Source organism: Scyliorhinus torazame, chromosome 1, assembly GCF_047496885.1.
Source record: "Scyliorhinus torazame isolate Kashiwa2021f chromosome 1, sScyTor2.1, whole genome shotgun sequence".
NCBI classification, from domain to species: domain Eukaryota; kingdom Metazoa; phylum Chordata; class Chondrichthyes; order Carcharhiniformes; family Scyliorhinidae; genus Scyliorhinus; species Scyliorhinus torazame.
This window is the reverse complement of record NC_092707.1, coordinates 397,770,062-397,787,776: the sequence shown is the minus strand read 5'-3', so window position 1 is coordinate 397,787,776 and position 17,715 is coordinate 397,770,062. Positions and strand designations below refer to the sequence as shown.

General features: G+C 51.5%; 1 protein-coding gene across 2 annotated transcripts in view; it reads left to right on the top strand.

The window, feature by feature from the left end:
• The window catches only part of txlnba (taxilin beta a), a 142,399-nt gene that overhangs the window by 16,779 nt on the left and 107,905 nt on the right, over positions 1–17,715 (top strand). Inside the window, exons 2-3 of one of the 2 annotated variants that reach the window (XM_072513719.1) lie at positions 8,967–9,463; positions 13,822–13,913. In XM_072513719.1, the coding sequence (XP_072369820.1) occupies positions 8,986–9,463; positions 13,822–13,913 (570 nt within the window). In that variant the 5' untranslated portion in view covers positions 8,967–8,985. Of the gene's footprint in view, positions 1–8,966; positions 9,506–13,821; positions 13,914–17,715 lie in introns of both variants that reach the window. The other variant, XM_072513710.1, reaches the window with a different exon arrangement.

Here is a 17,715-nt window from a genome sequence, read left to right as displayed (position 1 = left end):
CATGCTGGCCGGTGATCGTGCGCGCATGCTGGCCGATGATCGTGCGCATGCTGGCCGGTGATCGTGCGCACGCTGGCCGATGATCGTGCGCACGCTGGCCGATGATCGTGCGCATGCTGGCCAGTGATCGTGCGCGCACGCTGGCCGATGATCGTGCGCATGCTGGCCGGTGATCGTGCGCGCATGCTGGCCGATGATCGTGCGCATGCTGGCCGATGATCGTGCGCATGCTGGCCGGTGATCGTGCGCATGCTGGCCGATGATCGTGCGCATGCTGGCCGATGATCGTGTGCGCATGCTGGCCGGTGATCGTGCGCGCATGCTGGCCGGTGATCGTGCGCGCATGCTGGCCGATGATCGTGCGCATGCTGGCCGGTGATCGTGCGCGCATGCTGGCCGGTGATCGTGCGCGCATGCTGGCCGATGATCGTGCGCGCATGCTGGCCGGTGATCGTGCGCATGCTGGCCGGTGATCGTGCGCGCATGCTGGCCGGTGATCGTGCGCATGCTGGCCGGTGATCGTGCGCGCATGCTGGCCGATGATCGTGCGCATGCTGGCCGGTGATCGTGCGCGCATGCTGGCCGGTGATCGTGCGCGCATGCTGGCCGATGATCGTGCGCATGCTGGCCGGTGATCGTGCGCGCATGCTGGCCGGTGATCGTGCGCATGCTGGCCGGTGATCGTGCGCGCATGCTGGCCGGTGATCGTGCGCGCATGCTGGCCGGTGATCGTGCGCATGCTGGCCGGTGATCGTGCGCGCATGCTGGCCGATGATCGTGCGCATGCTGGCCGGTGATCGTGCGCGCATGCTGGCCGGTGATCGTGCGCATGCTGGCCGGTGATCATGCGCACTGTGGACGAATTTGTCTGACATGTTCGCGGCCATTTTAAAGGCCGCTAGCAGCCGGGGTTATTAAAAGCCGGCTGCTGCGTGGGGATTTGCGTGATCGGGAACGCCGCGGAGGACGGCTCCGCGACCCTCCCGACACCCGCCTGCGGGTCACGCCCCGGCTTTGAAGAACACTGGTTTACGGCACAACCATTGCTGGGCGTCAGCCCCGGGACCCGTCCATTTTCGGTACGGGAATCGGTGAGGGGTTCGCGCCGATTTTCCTGTCGTTTACCCTCGCGGACTCCCTGTTTGCGCCGGCACTTCGCCTCAGGAACGGAGAATCCAGCCCCTTAGCAATGGTGAACAGCAACCATTCATCTGACATTGATGGTGGTAAAATCCTCGTGGAAAGCTACCTTCTCTCCACCAGGTCAGGGTTGGGGATGTTAGCCGCCAACTGCATGATGTTCAAAACCTTCGCAACTCCTCCGATACTGGCGGTGTGGGTGCCCGAGGTGTAGCAAGTCCTGGACAACATTCCGGCTTGGGTTGATAAGTGATAAATAGCTTCCACTCTCCATAAACTTGAGACAATCCATGTATCCTAACTGGCACAAAGTCCCATTCATCCATCATCCCTGTGCTCACTAATCGACATTGACTCCCAATGAAGCAGCACTTCAATATCAAATTTCTCGGCCTTGTTGTTTTCAACTCCCTACTCATCCCTCACAACAATTGCAAGCCGGAGTAGGCCATTCAGCCCCTCGAGCCTCCTCCACCACCCAATAAGATCATGGCTGACTGGATTGTGGCCTCAACCCCACATTCTTGCCTACCAGTATCGAATAAGAGTCTGACTAACTCAACGTGGAATATATTCACTGACTCACAGCTCTCTGGGGAAGAAAATTTCTGAGAGAAAGAAATTCTCCTTATCTCAGTCGTAAATGGGACACCCCTCATTTTTATACCGTGTCCTCCTAGTTCTGGACTCTCTCCCTATCTCAGTCTTCACCTCCAGTTCCACAATCCTCTCAGACCTTTCAGCTTATCGAATGCAGGTCTCGGGCACATCCTTGTTTTACCTGCTGCCCCACCTTACTTTCAGCTGACTGGACTCTGGAATTCCACCCGGAAACTTCCCTGCCTCATTTTCCCTTCCGGAAGCTGCTCAAAACACCCCTCTTTGACCAAGCACGGACTCACCCGCCCTCATGTGTCCCGGTGTCAAATTTATTTTGCTAACGCTCCTGTAAAGCACTTTGGGACATTTTGCAATTCTCGTAACTTACCGAGAGCGGCAATCTCTGGCGGACTGCCACTCCCCTCCGAAGCCCATGTCTCACCCGCCATTCCTCACTCAGGCTGAGTGAGACAGGAGCAGCGAAGGGCCTAACCCCCGACCCTCCCCCCCCCCCCCCCCAAACTCCCTGCTCCCCACGCTCTCCCTCCCCTCCGGCACGATGGCCTTGGACTAACTGAGCTTCAGCAAGATAGGAAACGCCTACCTTTTACGACATTCGCTGCAATAAAAGAGTGGGGTGGGGGGGGGGTGGTGGTGGTCAGGTCGGATCGAAGAGGTGGGGGGACCCTCAGGTCAGATTGAGGGGAGGGGGGAGCTTTTGGGGGGGTTGCGGGTCAGACCAGAGAGAGGGGAGGATTGTGTCAAACCGGGAGGGTGGGGTCGAGGCGCACTGGAAGGGAAGGGGGGGCAAGGTCCGGAGAGAGGGGAGGTCAGATTGGAGGGGGTGGGAGGTTGGACTGAGGAGGGGGGGTCAGTCCGGGAGAGGGGGGAGTCAGTCTGGGAGGGGCAGGATCGGACCGAGTCACACCGGGAGGGGGTGCGGGTGGTGTGATGGGTCCCCTGGGAGAGGTGTGTGTGTGTGTGTGTGTGTGAGATGCCTTGTGCAAGGCAGGGTCTGGGATGTTTAAATAGTTACCAAGGAGGTCAAAGTGAATTTCTCCCTGTACCTCTTTCAGAGTAACCATCAGGGTAAAACTGGCAATGCCACCTGAAGTTAGCAATTTAAATCACTTCTGTCGGGTGGTTCCCAGAGGAATTTAGCTCTTCTGGGCAATTTCCGGGTAAACCCTGGCATGGGAACTCATTGGAGAATGCAAAACTGGGAAACCAGGAAGTTGTGGGCCAACGTAGTGGAAGCAGGGACGATAGGGACATTTAAGGGGCATCTTGACAAATATATGAATAGGATGGGAATAGAAGGATACGGACCCAGGAAGTGTAGAAGATTGTAGTTTAGTTGGACAGTATGGTCGGCACGGGTTTGGAGGGCCGAAGGGCCTGTTCCTGTGCTGTACATTTCTTTGTTCTTTCAGAATGTTGCCTGGTATGGAGGGCATAAGCTATGAGGAGCGATTGAATAAACGTTAAGGGTGCTATATAAATTTAGGTTGCTGTGTCCAACCAGCTCCTTGTTGCTGTTTCAATTTGAGCTGGCGGACCGTGGGGGAGAGCTCAGCACCTCTGTCGAATTAGCAGAAAGTGGAATCTAGCATGTCACGTATGCAGACACCCAGAACCCTGGGCGGGGTAGTGGTTAGCACTGCTGCTTCACAGCTCCAGGGTCCCAGGTTCGATTCCCGGCTTGGGTCACTGTCTGTGCGGAGTCTGCACGTTCTCCCCGTGTGTGCGTGGGTTTCCTCCGGGTGCTCCGGTTTCCTCCCACAGTCCAAAGATGTGCGGATTAGGTGGGGATAGGGCGGGGGAGTGGGCCTCGGTATGGTGCTGCTTCGATGGGTAGGTGCAAAACGGTGTCTGGATCCTATGGATTTTCTGGATCATTTCAAGGCCATGGTTTGGTCGCACTGTTGCGATAGTTGACTGAATGGTGGTGTTTGGTTGTGAGGGCTGGCCAGAGTTGATTAGAAAAGGAGCCTAGCAGGGAAGACAGTGGAACAGCAGTGGCAGGAGTTTTTGGGGGTTACTGGGGAGGCACAGCAGAACTTCATCCCAAGGAGGAGGAAACATACTAAGGGGAGGACAAGGCATCCATGGTTGACGAGGGAAGTCAAGGACAGCATAAAAACAAAAGAAAAAGCATACAAAGTGGCGAGAATTAGTGGGAAGCCAGAATATTGGGAAGCCTATAAAAGCAAGCAAAGGACAACCAAAAAAGCAATAAGGGGAGAGAAGATGAAGTATGAGTGCAAGCTAGCTGGTAATATAAAAGAAGATAGGAAGAGTTTTTTTTCAAAATATAAAAGGTAAGAGAGAGGCAAAAATAGATATTGGACCACTGGAAAATTTGGCTGGAGAAGTAACAATAGGAAACAAATAAATGGCAGATGAACTGAATAGTTACTGTGCATCAGTCTTCACGGTGGAAGACACCAGTGGGATGCCAGAGATCCAGGAGAATCAGGGGGCAGAGGTGAGTGCAGTGACCATTACTAAAGAGAAGGTTCTGGGGAAACTGAAAGGTCTGTTCACGATTCTCTTCAGGTTAACGTACAGGTTCAGTCAGCAGTTAGGAAGGCAAATGCAATGTTAGCATTCATGTCGAGAGGGCCAGAATACAAGAGTAGGGATGTACTTCTGAGGCTGTATAAGGCTCTGGTCAGACCCCATTTGGAGTATTGTGAGCAGTTTTAGGCCCCGTATCCAAGGAAGGATGTGCTGGCCTTGGAAAGGGTCCCGAGGAGGTTCACAAGAATGATCCCTGGAATGAACAGCTTGTCGTATGAGGAACGGTTGAGGACTCTGGGACTGTACTCGGAGTTTAGAAGGATGAGGGGGGATCTTATTGAAACTTACAGGATACTGCGAGGCCTGGATAGAGTGGACATGGAGAAGATGTTTCCACTTGTCGGAAAAATTAGAACCAGAGGGCACAACCTCAGACTGAAGGGACAATCCTTTAAAACAGAGATGAGGAGGAATTTCTTCAGCCAGAGGGTGGTGAATCTGTGGAACTCTTTGCAGCAGAAGGCTGTGGAGGCCAAATCACTGAGTGTCTTTTAGACAGAGATAGAAGTTTTTGATCAATAACGGGATCAGGGCTTATGGGGAGAAGGCAGGAGAATGGGGATGATTTAATGTGTCTGTGTGTGCAGGAGTGTGCATGTGGGAGTGTGTGTGTGAGAATGTGTGCAGTAGATTGTGTGCAGGAGAATGCGTGTGGGAGTATGTGTGCGGGAGAATGTGCCATGATTGAATGGCGGAGCAGACTCGATGGGACAAGTGGCCTATTTCTGCTTCTATGTCTTATGGTATTATGGTCTTTCGGAGTGGAGAGGATCACTTTGTATTTCCAGCTGGGTTCGCATGCCAGAGATTGGACAACATGGCCCTATTTAGCAATGCTGTAAATAACCCCTAGCCACTGAGCAGCAGCTGCGCACTGGTCAGCTTATTCCCCCCGTGAAGCAAAGAACTATAATTAACCACAGCGTTTGTTGTTGTGCAGTATCTGTCTTAAAGGGAAATTCCTGCATCGCTCAATGCAGCCACACACACTCCAGCACTCACACTCTTTCTCACACACACTCTCTCACACACTCTCACGCACACACACACACTCTCACCCGCACACACACACTCACACACACACTCACACTCTCTTTCTCACACACACTCTCTCACACACTCTCACGCACACACACACACTCTCACCCACACACACTCTCACACATGCACACTCACACACACACTCTCATGCACACATTCCCACACACACACTCTCACGCACACACTCACACACACACTCTCGCACACACACTCTCACACACACACTCTCACGCACACACTCCCGCACACACACCCTCACACACACCCTCGCATACATTCTCACACACACACACTCCCACACACCCTCTCACACACATACATTCTCGCACACTAACACACAGTCCACACACATTCTAACACACATGCTCCCACACACGCACTCACACGCAACACGCCCACACACATTCTCACACGCACACATTCTCACACGCACACACTCCCGCGCACACATTCTCACACACACAGATGCCCACACACATTCTCACACACACACTCACGCACACATTCTCACACACACACACTCACGCACACATTCTCACACACACACTCCCGTGCACACATTCTCACACACACAGACGCCCACACACATTCTCACACACGCTCTCACACACACGCCCGTGCACACATTCTCACACACACACTCCGTCACACATTTTCTCACACACACAGTCCCACACACATTCTCACACACAAACACTGGCACACACATTCTCACACACACACTCCCACTCACATTCTCACACACACACACTCCCACTCACATTCTCACACACACATTCTCACACACACACACTCTCACTCACACATTCTCACACACACACTCCCACTCACATTCACACACACGCACTCCCACACATATTCTCACACACACACACCCACACACATTCTCACACACACACACTCCCACTCACATTCTCACACACACTCACACACTCCCGCACACATTCTCACACACACTCACACACACATTCTCACACACTCCCACACGCAGTCTGCCGCACACATTCTCATACACACACACACACATTCTCACACACTCCCACACGCAGTCTGCCGCACACATTCTCATACACACTCACACACACCCACACACATTCTCACACACACACTCCCACACGCATTCTCCCGCACTCAATCTACTGCACACACACACTCCCACATGCACACTCCTGCACACACAGACACACTCACGCACACATTCTCTGGCCGGTCCGGACGGTGTTGCTCACGGCGCTGACCGCCCCTGCGCCCAGGCACGGACATCTTGTTGGCTGGGATGGTGTGTGGGGAGTGATGTGTGTATATGCAGCTGTCCTGAGTGCCAATCCCGGACCTGGAAAATCCAGCACCGTCTCCCATTGGAATCGGTTGTGTTCCACATGGAGCCGGTGTTAGCCCCTTATCGGTTGCTGAATATGTCCGGCTGTGGTGCCCGCTTTGCCTTCGTAGAACTCGAACAATCCTGGCCCGGCGTCAACACTTTAGCCTCAGAAACGGCGAATTCAGCCGATTGTCTTCATGCTGTTAAAGTTAGCACTACTGTGTCAGTAATAAGGTTTGTGTTAAAATACCACATCCCTATTTCTTTGTGCAACCACCCCTGAAGTGAGATATGCTATCCTCACAGTCTTACAACACGAGAATAAAATCTGGGGTTTCTGTCCGTTGTCCTAGCAACTGCTAGGGTCTGGCCTGTGATCATAATAGGCGTGGGGGTTGGGAGGGGGTGGATGGCCTAAGTGAGAGGGAACAATGGTTTTAATTGATGCGAAGGCATCATAGGCAGAGGTGAGGGAGTGAATGGACAGATCGATTGTTACAGAAGTATCATTGGAGTTCGAAGATGCTTCTGAAAACAAACCTGGACGGGGGGGGGCGGGGGGGGAGAGGATTGACGAGGAAAGAATGGAAAAGGAAATGGTGTTGGATGTGGTGGTGGAGGGGGGTGTGTGTGTGGTGGGGGGGGGGGGGGGTAGTGAATAGGGGGGCGTTGTTGGTAGGGGATGGTAGGAAGCTGTAAGCGAAGGCCTAGTCTGGACAATGGTAATAGAGAGCAGGAATGACGGAAGGTGGAGGGGTAACCGGGAATGTGCGGAGGAGATGTGAGACAGAACAATTAAGGGGGGGACACAAGGGCAGTGACCCAGAAGAGACAGAGCAAAGTGAGTTGAAATAGGGGTTGAGGGGGCGGCACGGTGGCGCAGTGGTTGGCACTGCTGTCTCCCGGCACTGAGGACCCGGGTTCGATCCTGGCCCTGGGCCACCATCCGTGTGGAGTTTGCACATTCTCCCCATGCCTACATGGGTTTCACTCCCCCCCCCCCCCCCCCCCCCACCCACCCACCCCCACCTTCCCCCACCCACCCCAAAGATGTGCAGGTTAGGTGAATTGCCCCTTAATTGGGAAAAAATAATTGGGTACTCTAAATTTATTTTTAAAAATGAAATAGGGGTTGAGATGACTGACGATGAGGGGCAGTGAGAATATGGTTGGAAACGTGTGCGAGAGAGTTTATATGGAGGGAATGGTTAGCCACTCAGTGTAGAGGTTCAGGAAGGCAAGGACTGAGAGTGTCTCGCTGGGGCAATGGGGTCAGGCTCCAAAGGGTGGAAGAGGGAAGGGAACATCAAAGGCAGATCTTAAAACAGAAACTCCACGAGTGGAACCAAAGAGAGCTCTCAAAGTCAATCAGAGGTCTGACATTGACCTGTAGATAGAGAGGGGGCAGCTTGGAGTACAGATGAACGCATGTCTAAATTCCGCAGCATATATTGAGTGCGAGAGATCCAGCAGCATCGTGATGGACAGAGTGGAAGTGCCAGAGGTCTCTGATGGAAAGGCAAGGTGGTTTGGACAATCATCCTTGGGATGAAGCGCAGATTGGCTGCTGTAGACTCAGGCAGAGAAGTGTTTTGGCCTGTCTCTATTTTCAATTTTAAAGAGATATTCCAAGGACGAAACCCAATGATTATAGTTACCGACTGTTTTGGTAAAAAGGGTTTTTTTGGTTTATGGGATTTTGTTATTCAATTGGAACAGTTGAGGGGGAATTCATTAAGGGTTATACATTGATTACTGTAGCTGTGTGGGGTCGTCATGTTTGTAGTTGATAAAAATTCTTACTGTGGGTATTTATACAAATATTAACTAAATTCGTAGAATAAAGCTTGTTTTTTGATTAAAAGCGCCTAAGAACACCTGAAAGGCAGGCCCTTGGGCTCATCGTAACCAAAATCAATAATCAGTTGTAGGTCAGGTGAACTCCATGATATACTTTGGAGTTTTCCCTGGCCCATAACAGCCGGAGATAGATTCTTGTTAGGGAAAGGAACCAAAGGACATCGGATGTAGATCGGAACCAATGTGGATCCGAAGCACAATCAGACCCACGGTGATCTTATTGAATGGCGGAGCAGTCTCGAGGGGCCGAATGGCCTCCTCCTGCTCCTATTTCATATGTCCGCATGTTTGTATGAGTGTGGTTGATGAAGGCCTGGGGATGAATGTAAAATATGTCCAATTAATGCTTTGACATTGTGTGGTTTACTATTTCCAGTGTAAGTTGCCTGATGATATCGTAGTTCTGTTGTTGTTCCTTTAGTAGGCATTACTAATCAACAATGGACTGCCAGAGCACCATCCATGATAACACTCAAGTCCCCCCTGATGGCATTGGGACACAGCAGCCTGTCCAACCACCAACATCACCACCCAGCACCAAACAATCAGAGACGCAGGGGATAGATGCCCCTGCTGAAATCACCCCGGCATTGCCACAGCCACCAGAGGGCAGCCCAAAACCTGTTGACGTGCCCGGTCAGGCACCGATGAAGACGGCCTCCTTAAATGCGAAGGAGGCAGCTCCTGTTCGGAGTGGCCCAGCCATCCCTGACATTGCGGAGGAACTCGACAGGCAGCTGGAGGACATCATCAAGACCTACGGCTCCGGGAAAAGCTTAGCCGTCAAGGAGGCCAAGGGCGACGCAGAGCGAAGTGAGGCCTTGAACTTTGGAGATGGGGAATCTGAAGACTGCAACGGGGAGGCTGAGATTGAGCAACCGGAGCCTGGGGTGCTCGGTGAAGCAAACAGGGAGATGGGTAAGGAACAGAAACTGGAGAAGAAAAAACTGAAAGGACTGGGTGAGTAGAAATGAATCTCACACTTGCTGAAGTTGATAAATGTCTCCAATTCCATTTTGAAAGCCTCGACTGCATCTGTTTTCACCATGCTCTCAGGCAGCGCATGTCAGACCCCAATCGCTGGTTGCATAAGTGTTTTTCTTCATGCCGTCATTGATTCATTTGTCCCTCACCTTAACACGGTGTCCTCTGATTCTTCACCCCCGACCCACTCTGCCCAGGCACCTTGTGGTTTTTAACCTCCAGCATACCTTGCCATTTTCTCTAAAGAGCGCTAGTTCCAGCGTCTCCACTATAGCCACCGGACCGAAGATGGTGGTGTCGTGGTCGAGTCGCTAGATTGGTAATCCTGAGGCCCAGTCTTATGCTGTGGGGGTGTGGGTTCAAATCCCACACCGTGGTAGCTGATTTAGTTAATAATTAAGGAATTGAAAGCTAGTCGTTAGTAATGGTGACCACGCAACTATCGGTGATTATTGTTTGAAAACCCATCTGGTTCGCTAATGCCTTTGAAGGAAGGAAATGTGTCACCCTCAGCTGGTCCGGCCTACCTGTGACTCCAGATCCACCGCAATGACCTCTGAACAGGCCGAGAGTTCAGGGGCAATTAGGATTGGGCAGAAAGTGCAGGTCTTGCCAGGAATTGTCACATACCACGAAAGAATGCTAACGACCCAGGCCCACAATTTCTATAGCCCGAGGGTAAATGGAATGAAGATATATAGATCAGCCATGATAGTAATTGAATGGTGGGACAAGCTTGGGGAGTTACATACCCCTGTAGATAGGGCTTCAAACTAAATAATTGGGGGGGGGGTATGGAAAATTAGAAAATCAAAGTTAAAGGAGAGGGTAGAAGTGCAGGTTAATGATGAGCATTGGATTGGATCGGATTTGTTTATTGTCACGTGTACCGAGGTACAGTGAAAAGTATTTTTCTGCGAGCAGCTCAACAGATCATTAAGTACATGGGAAGAAAAGGGAATAAAAGAAAATACATAATAGGGCAACACAACATATATATATTTTAAGCTAGTTAAAGGGCAGGAGTGCTGAGGAGAGGTTAGTAAAGTTTCCAGAACAAGTCATGGAACAGAAGAGTATGGAAAGCAGCACTTCAGGCAGAGCAGACGAGGGGACAGCTATGAGAAGGGGCAGTCGATGCAGGACCGAGGGTGTTGTACTTAAATGCACGCGGCACACGAAACAAGGTGAATGAGTTCGAGGCGCACATTCAAATTAACGGTTCCGATTTGTGGGCATCGCAAAGACACGGCTGCAAGGGGATCAAGGCTAGGATGGAAATATCTAAGGATACGTGTCCTATCGAAAGGACAGGCGGATGGGCAGAGGGGACAGGGTTGCATTGTTCGTAAGAAATGAAATTAAATCAGTAACAAGAAGCAATATAGGGTCGGAAGGCATAGAATCTGTGTGGGTCGAGTTGAGATGGGCTACACCCCAGGGTTCTGAAGCACATCGCTGAGCAGATTGTGGAGCCATTAGAACATTACAGCGCAGTACAGGCCCTTCGACCCTCGATGTTGCGCCGACCTGTGAAACCACTCATTGGTGGTGATCTGTCAGGAATCAGTGAGGGTCCTCGAGGATTGGAAAATGGCTAATGTAGCAGCCCTGTTTAAGAAGGGAGGGAGGCAGAAAATGGGACATTATAGGCCAGTTAGCCTGTCTTCGGTCATTGGTAAGACTTTAGAGTCCATTATTAAGGATGAGATCGCGGAGTACTTGGAAGTGCATGGTAAAATAGGGCTGAGTCAGCGCGGCTTCGTCAAGGGGAGGTCGTGCCTGACAAATCTATTGGACTTCTTTGAGGAGATAACAAGGGAGTTAGACAAAGGAGAACCAGTGGATGTAATCTATTTGGAGTCCCAAAAGACTTTTGACAAGGTGCGATACAGGAGGCTGCTAAATAAGATAAGAGCCCATGGTGTTAGGGGCAAGGTACCGGTATGGATAGAGGATTGGCTGACTGGCAGAAAGCAGAGGGTGGGAATAGAGGGATATTTTTCAGGATGGTTAGTGGTGTGCCTCCGGGATCGCTAATGGGACCACAGCTATTCACAATCTACATTAACGATCTGGAAGAAGGAACTGAGGGCATTATTGCTAAGTTTGCAGATAATACAAAGATATGTAGAGGGACAGGCAGTGTTTGTTAGTTGAGGAGGTGTGGAGGCAGCTGAAGGATTTGAACAGGCTAGGAGAGGGGCAGCACAGTGGCGCAGTGGTTAGCACTGCTCCCTCACGGCGCCGAGGGCCCAGGTTCAATCCCGGCCCCAGGTCACTGTCCGTGTGCAGTTTGCACATTTTCCCCGTGTCTGTATTGGTCTCACCCCCACAACCCAAAACGATATGCAGGGTAGGTGGATTGGCCACGCTAAATTGCCCCTTAGTTTCTAGGCGGTTAGGTGGTGTTACTAGGCTACGGTGTTAGGGTGAAGACGTGGGCTTAAGTAGGGTGTTCTTCCGAGGGCTGATGCAGACTTGATGGGCCGAATGGCCTCCTTCTGCACTGTTGATTCTAGAAGATTGGGCAAAGATGGATTACAATGTCGAAAAGTATTAGATTATGCACTTTAGTAGAAAGAATTGCGGCCCAGACTATTTTCTAAATGGGGAAAGGCTTTGGAAATCAGAAGCACAAAGGGACTTCGGAGTCCTAGTTCAGGATTCTCCTTAAGGTTAGCGTGCAGGTTCAGTCGGCAGTTAGGAAGGTAAATGCAATGTTAACATTCATGTCAAGAGGGCTGGAATACAAGAGCAGGGATGTACTGCTGAGGCTGTATAAGGATCTGGTCAGACCCCATTTGGAGTGTTGTCAGCAGTTTTGGGCCCCGTATCTAAGGAAGGATGTGCCGGCCTTGGAAAGGGTCCCGAGGAGGTTCACAAGAATGTCCCTGGAATGAAGAACTTGTCATATGAGGAGCAGCTGAGGAGTCTGTACTCGATGGAGTTTAGAAGGATGAGGGGGGAATCTCATTGAAACTTACAAAACACTGCGAGGCCTGGATAGAGTGGACAGAGATGAGGAGGAATTTCTGCAGCCAGAGGGTGGTGAATCTGTGGAACTCTTTGCCGCAGAAGGCTGTGGAGGCCAAATCACTGAGTGTCTTTCAGACAGAGATAGATAGGTTCCTGATTAATAAGATCAAGGCTTCTGGGGAGAAAACTGGGGATGAGAAACATATCAGATACAGTGGCTAAGAAGGGATATGGTATACTTGCTTTTATTAGCTGAGGCATTGAGTTTAAGAGTAGGGAGGTTATGCTGGAACTGTATCAAACATTGGTTAGGCCACAGCGAGAGTACTGTGTGCAGTTCTGGAATCCACATTATAGGAGGGAGGTGATAGCATTGGAAAGGGCGCAGAGGATATTTACCAGAATGTTGCCTGGACTGGAGCGTTTTAGCTATGAAGAGAGATTGGATAGACTGGGGTTGTTTTCCTTGGAGCAGAGGAGATTGAGGGGAGACATGATTGAGATGTATAAAATTATGAGGGGCATAGATAGAGTCGACTGGAAGAAACAATTCCCCTTGGTGGAGGGATCAATGTCCAGGGGGCAGAGATTTAAGGTTAGGGGCAGGGTGGTTAGAGGGGATGTGAGTTTGGAACTCACTGTCTGACAGCGTGGTGGAGGCAGGGATCCTCAACATTTAAGAAGGTTATAGATGCGCACTTGCGATACCAAGGCAGACAAGGCTATAGGCCAAGTGCTGGAAAATGGGATTAGAATTGTTCGGTGATTGTTTTTGACCGATAAGTAGAGGGGCCTTTCCTCTGCTGTCGACCTCTATGACAAGTGTTTGTAAAATGCCTTTTTCTGTGGGAGTTGAATTTTAAGTTTCACAGTCTTGTAACGTGGGCCAATGAGCAGCACTCTCACCTCTGAGCCAACATGCCAGGGAGTTCATGTCAACCCTGAGAGTTGAGTACAATGTCCAGGGTGATGCTGCTGTGCACTGAGCTTACAACAGGAAAGCTTTTGTTACACAAATGATGCCTTCGACAAAAGCTCCATTCTATGTTGGAAAGAAAACAACACGCAGGACACAGAAGAGGCCTGGGTGGATAGCTTTCAAAGAACCGCCACCAGCACAATGGGCCGAATGGCCTCTGCAACCAGTCCGTTTTTCGATATTGGCGAGTTTTCCTTTTAATCGGCTCATCCTGGTCCTTTTCATGATCATTTTTGCCACGCCAGCCCTCAGAACGCAGCCCCCATCGGGGGTGTTGTTGCTGCCACCTGACCGTGGGTGAACAATCCTCTTGCCTTTTTGTTTTCGAACGCAGGGAAGGACCTTTCCGTCTTGATGCAGAACCTGAGTAAAACCGGCTCGGCGGAGGAGAGGCACGATGCTCTGATCGGGAAGTACGCTGAGCTGGTGAGTGAACGGAATTTTATCTCCGTCTTCCTCTCTTCTCTTTGTTGCAAAGCAGCTCCAAAATCAGTGACCCCCCCCCCCCCCCCCCCCCCACCACCACCACCACCACCACCACCACCCCACCCCCCACCCCAACTTGGCAATGGTCCCAAATTACCAGTCGTTAACCGGCAAATCTAACTGACAGGTGTTGGTTGGCTGTTTGACCATAAGCTGCTTCAAGGGCAACCCAGGCCCCGTTCTCACCTGACGCCCCACATTCATACGGCCAGTTGTGGCATGATAATGTCAGTGGCCTAATAATCCAGGGCCCCAAGTACTTGGGGACCTGGGCTCAAACCCCACCGTTGCAGCCGGAGGAATTTAAATTAACTTTAAAATTAAAAATCTCAAACATGATAAAGCCGGTCTCGGTCATGATAACCGTGAAACTATCACCGATTGTCATATAAATCCATCTGGTTCTCCATGTTCTTTAGGGGAGGAAATCTGCTGTCTTTACCGGGTCTGGCCTAACTCCAGACCCACAGCAATGTGGTTGGCCCTTATCTGTTCTCAAAGGGATGGGCAGCAATTGTTGACCTTGCCAGTGACGCCCACATCCCACGAGTGACTTGTAAAAAAACAGGAAGGACGCCTGGATAGTGGGCGGAGAGGGTGGGCTCTGTGTTCCTTACCTTTGAATATTTTTAAGGCAGAGTTAGTTAGATTCTTGACTAACAAGGGGGTGAAAGGTTATCAGGGGTGGGCAGGAATGTGGGGTTGAGGTGACATGATCTTATTGAACGGCGGAGCAGGGTCGAGGGGCCGAGTGGCCTGCTTCTAATTCGTATGCTCGTACGTTGCCTCCTAGACCCAACAGTCCTGAGCTCATTTGTAGCCACTCCACCCCAGTCACAGACCTGACTAACCCAATGGTGGAAGCTCCTACCTTCCTCCTCTGTGAGGCTCGGTGCACAGTGCTGGGCCAGAGCTTATTAAATAATCACAACAACACTTCATTCATGGTATCTTTAAAAGGTCCGCAGGAGCGTTGCCAAAAACCAAAAGTTGTCAGCGATATTATGTAGATGGTGTACCTTAAACAGATAGATCCTACGGTGCATCGTAAAGGAGGAAAATGAGGTGATGAGGTTCAGGGAGGGAAATCTAGAGTTTAGGGCCAGGGCAGCGGAAGGCAGGGCCGCCATTAGTGGAAAGCTTAAAATTGGGGATGCTCAGGAGGTCAGGACTGAGAAGCTGAGATCTCTGAGGGTTGTAGGGCTGGAGGAGGTTGCAGAGATGGGGAGGGTTCAAGCACTGGGGGGGGGGATTTGAAACAATATTGGGACTGGAAGCCCACACATGTCAGCGAGCAGGAGGGTGATGGGGCAACACTGTCTGTGCGGAGTCTGCCGTTCTCCCTGTGTCTGCGCGGGTTTCCTCCGGGTGCTCCGGTTTCCTCCCACAAGTCCCGAAAGACGTGCTTGTGAGGTGAATTGGACATTCTGAATTCTCCCTCAGGCCCGAACAGGCGCCGGAATGTGGCGACTGGGGAATTTTCACAGTAATAAAGATTAAATTGGTGTGAGCAAGGGTCCGGCCAGGCAGCAGAGGTTTTGGCTCAGCTTGTGTTTATGCTGAGCAACATGTGTGTGTGGGAAAGCAAGTAATAATCTTTATTCGTGTGACAAGTAGGCTTACATTAACACTGCAACGAAGTTACTGTGAAAATCCCCGAGTCGCCACATTCCGGCGCCTGTTCGGGTACACGGGGGGAGAATTCAGAATGTCCAAATTACCTAACACAGCACGTCTTTCGGGACTTGTGGGAGGAAACCGGAGGAAACCCACGCAGACACGGGGAGAAGGTGCAGACTCCGCACAGACAGTGACCCAAGCCGGGAATCGAACCTGGGACCCTGGCACTGCTAACCACTGTGCTACTGTGCCGGCCATTAAGCACTCACCTCAGCATCCAATCATTGGGCCCACTTTCAGCTTCAGGCCTATATCAGTTCTCCATGGTTTAGAATGAATGAAAACCCATCTTAAATGCTCGGTGTTGATAGCACCCAATTCTGTACCGCAAAGCCGTTTCCATAGGAACAGGTGCCGGGTTGGGGGGGGGGGGGGAAACTGAGGCTCAGGTGCATGGACTATTAAAATCTCATGAACAGGGACAGAAAATAATCCAATGCGCTATTGGAATGCTGGGGTAGAAGTCATACTTTGGCTCTCCAAAACTCTGATTAGACCACACGATAGCATAGTGGTTAGCACAATTGCTTCACAGCTCCAGGGTCCCTGGTTCGATTCCCGGCTTGGGTCTCTGTCTGTGCGGAGTCTGCACGTTCTCCCCGTGTGCGTGGGTTTCCTCCGGGTGCTCCGGTTTCCTCCCACAGTCCAAAGATGTGCAGGTTAGGTGGATTGGCCATAATAAATTGCCCTGAGTGTCCAAAATTGCCCTTAGTGTTGGGTGGGGTTACTGGGTTATGGGGATAGGGGGAGGTGTGGGCTTCAGTAGGGTGCTCTTTCCAAGAGCTGGTGCAGACTCGATGGGCCGAATGGCCTCCTTCTGCACTGTAAATTCTATGATTCACACCTGTAGTACAGTGAGCATTTTTGGGGACAACAACTTAGCAAGAATATATTGGCCTTGGAGAGAGTGCAGTTCAGATTTAACAATCTGATCCCTGGAAGCCAAGGGCTAATTTATGAGGAGAGATTACACACAAGGATAGTAGATACGAACAAAGAGCAAGAGTAGGTATTCAGCCTCTCGAGCCTGCTCCTCCCTTTAATAAGATCATGTTAATAACCTCCAATCTGCAACTCACCTTCCCCAGGCAACCTATCACTCCCCTTGTTGACAAAGAACCTATCCACCTCGGCCTTAAAAAATACTCAAAGACATTTCCAGCCCCTTTTAAGGAAGGGAGTTCCAGAGACTCATCTCCGACATAAATGGGCAATCCTGGGCGAAATTCTCCGACCCCCCCGCCGGGTCGGAGAATCGTCAGGGGCTGGCGTGAATCCCGCGCCCGCCGGTTGCCGAAGTCTCCGGCACCGGATATTCGGCGGGGGCGGGAATCACGCCGCGCCGGATGGCGGGCCCCCCCGCTCGATTCTCCGGCCCGGATGGGCCGAAGTCCCGCCGCGGCACGGTAGCATTGTGGATAGCACAATTGCTTCACAGCTCCAGGGTCCCAGGTTCGATTCCTGGCTTGGGTCACTGTCTGTGCGGAGTCTGCACGTCCTCCCCGTGTGTGCGTGGGTTTCCTCCGGGTGCTCCGGTTTCCTCCCACAGTCCAAAGATGTGCAGGTTAGGTGGATTGGCCATGCTAAATTGACCTTAGTGTCCAAAATTGCCCTTAGTGTTGGGTGGGGTTACTGGGTTATGGGGATAGGGTGGAGGTGTTGACCTTGGGTAAGGTGCTCTTTCCAAGAGCCGGTGCAGACTCGATGGGCTGAATGGCCTCCTTCTGCACTGTAAATTCTATAATAATAATCTAAAATGCCTGTCCCGCCGGCGTAAATTAACTCACCTACCATACCGGCAGGACAAGGCAGCGCGGGCGGGCTCTGGGACCCTGCCATTTGGACTCCCTCCACTGCGCATGCGCGGGAAACTGTCAGCGGCCGCTGACGCTCCCGCGCATGCGCCGCCCGGAGATGTCATTTCCGCGCCAGCTGGCGGGGCAACAAAGGCCTTTTCCGCCAGCTGGCGGGGCGGAAATTCGTCCGGCGCCGACCTAGCCCCTCAAGGTTGGGGCTCGGCCCCCAAAGATGCGGAGGATTCCGCACCTTTGGGGCGGTGCGA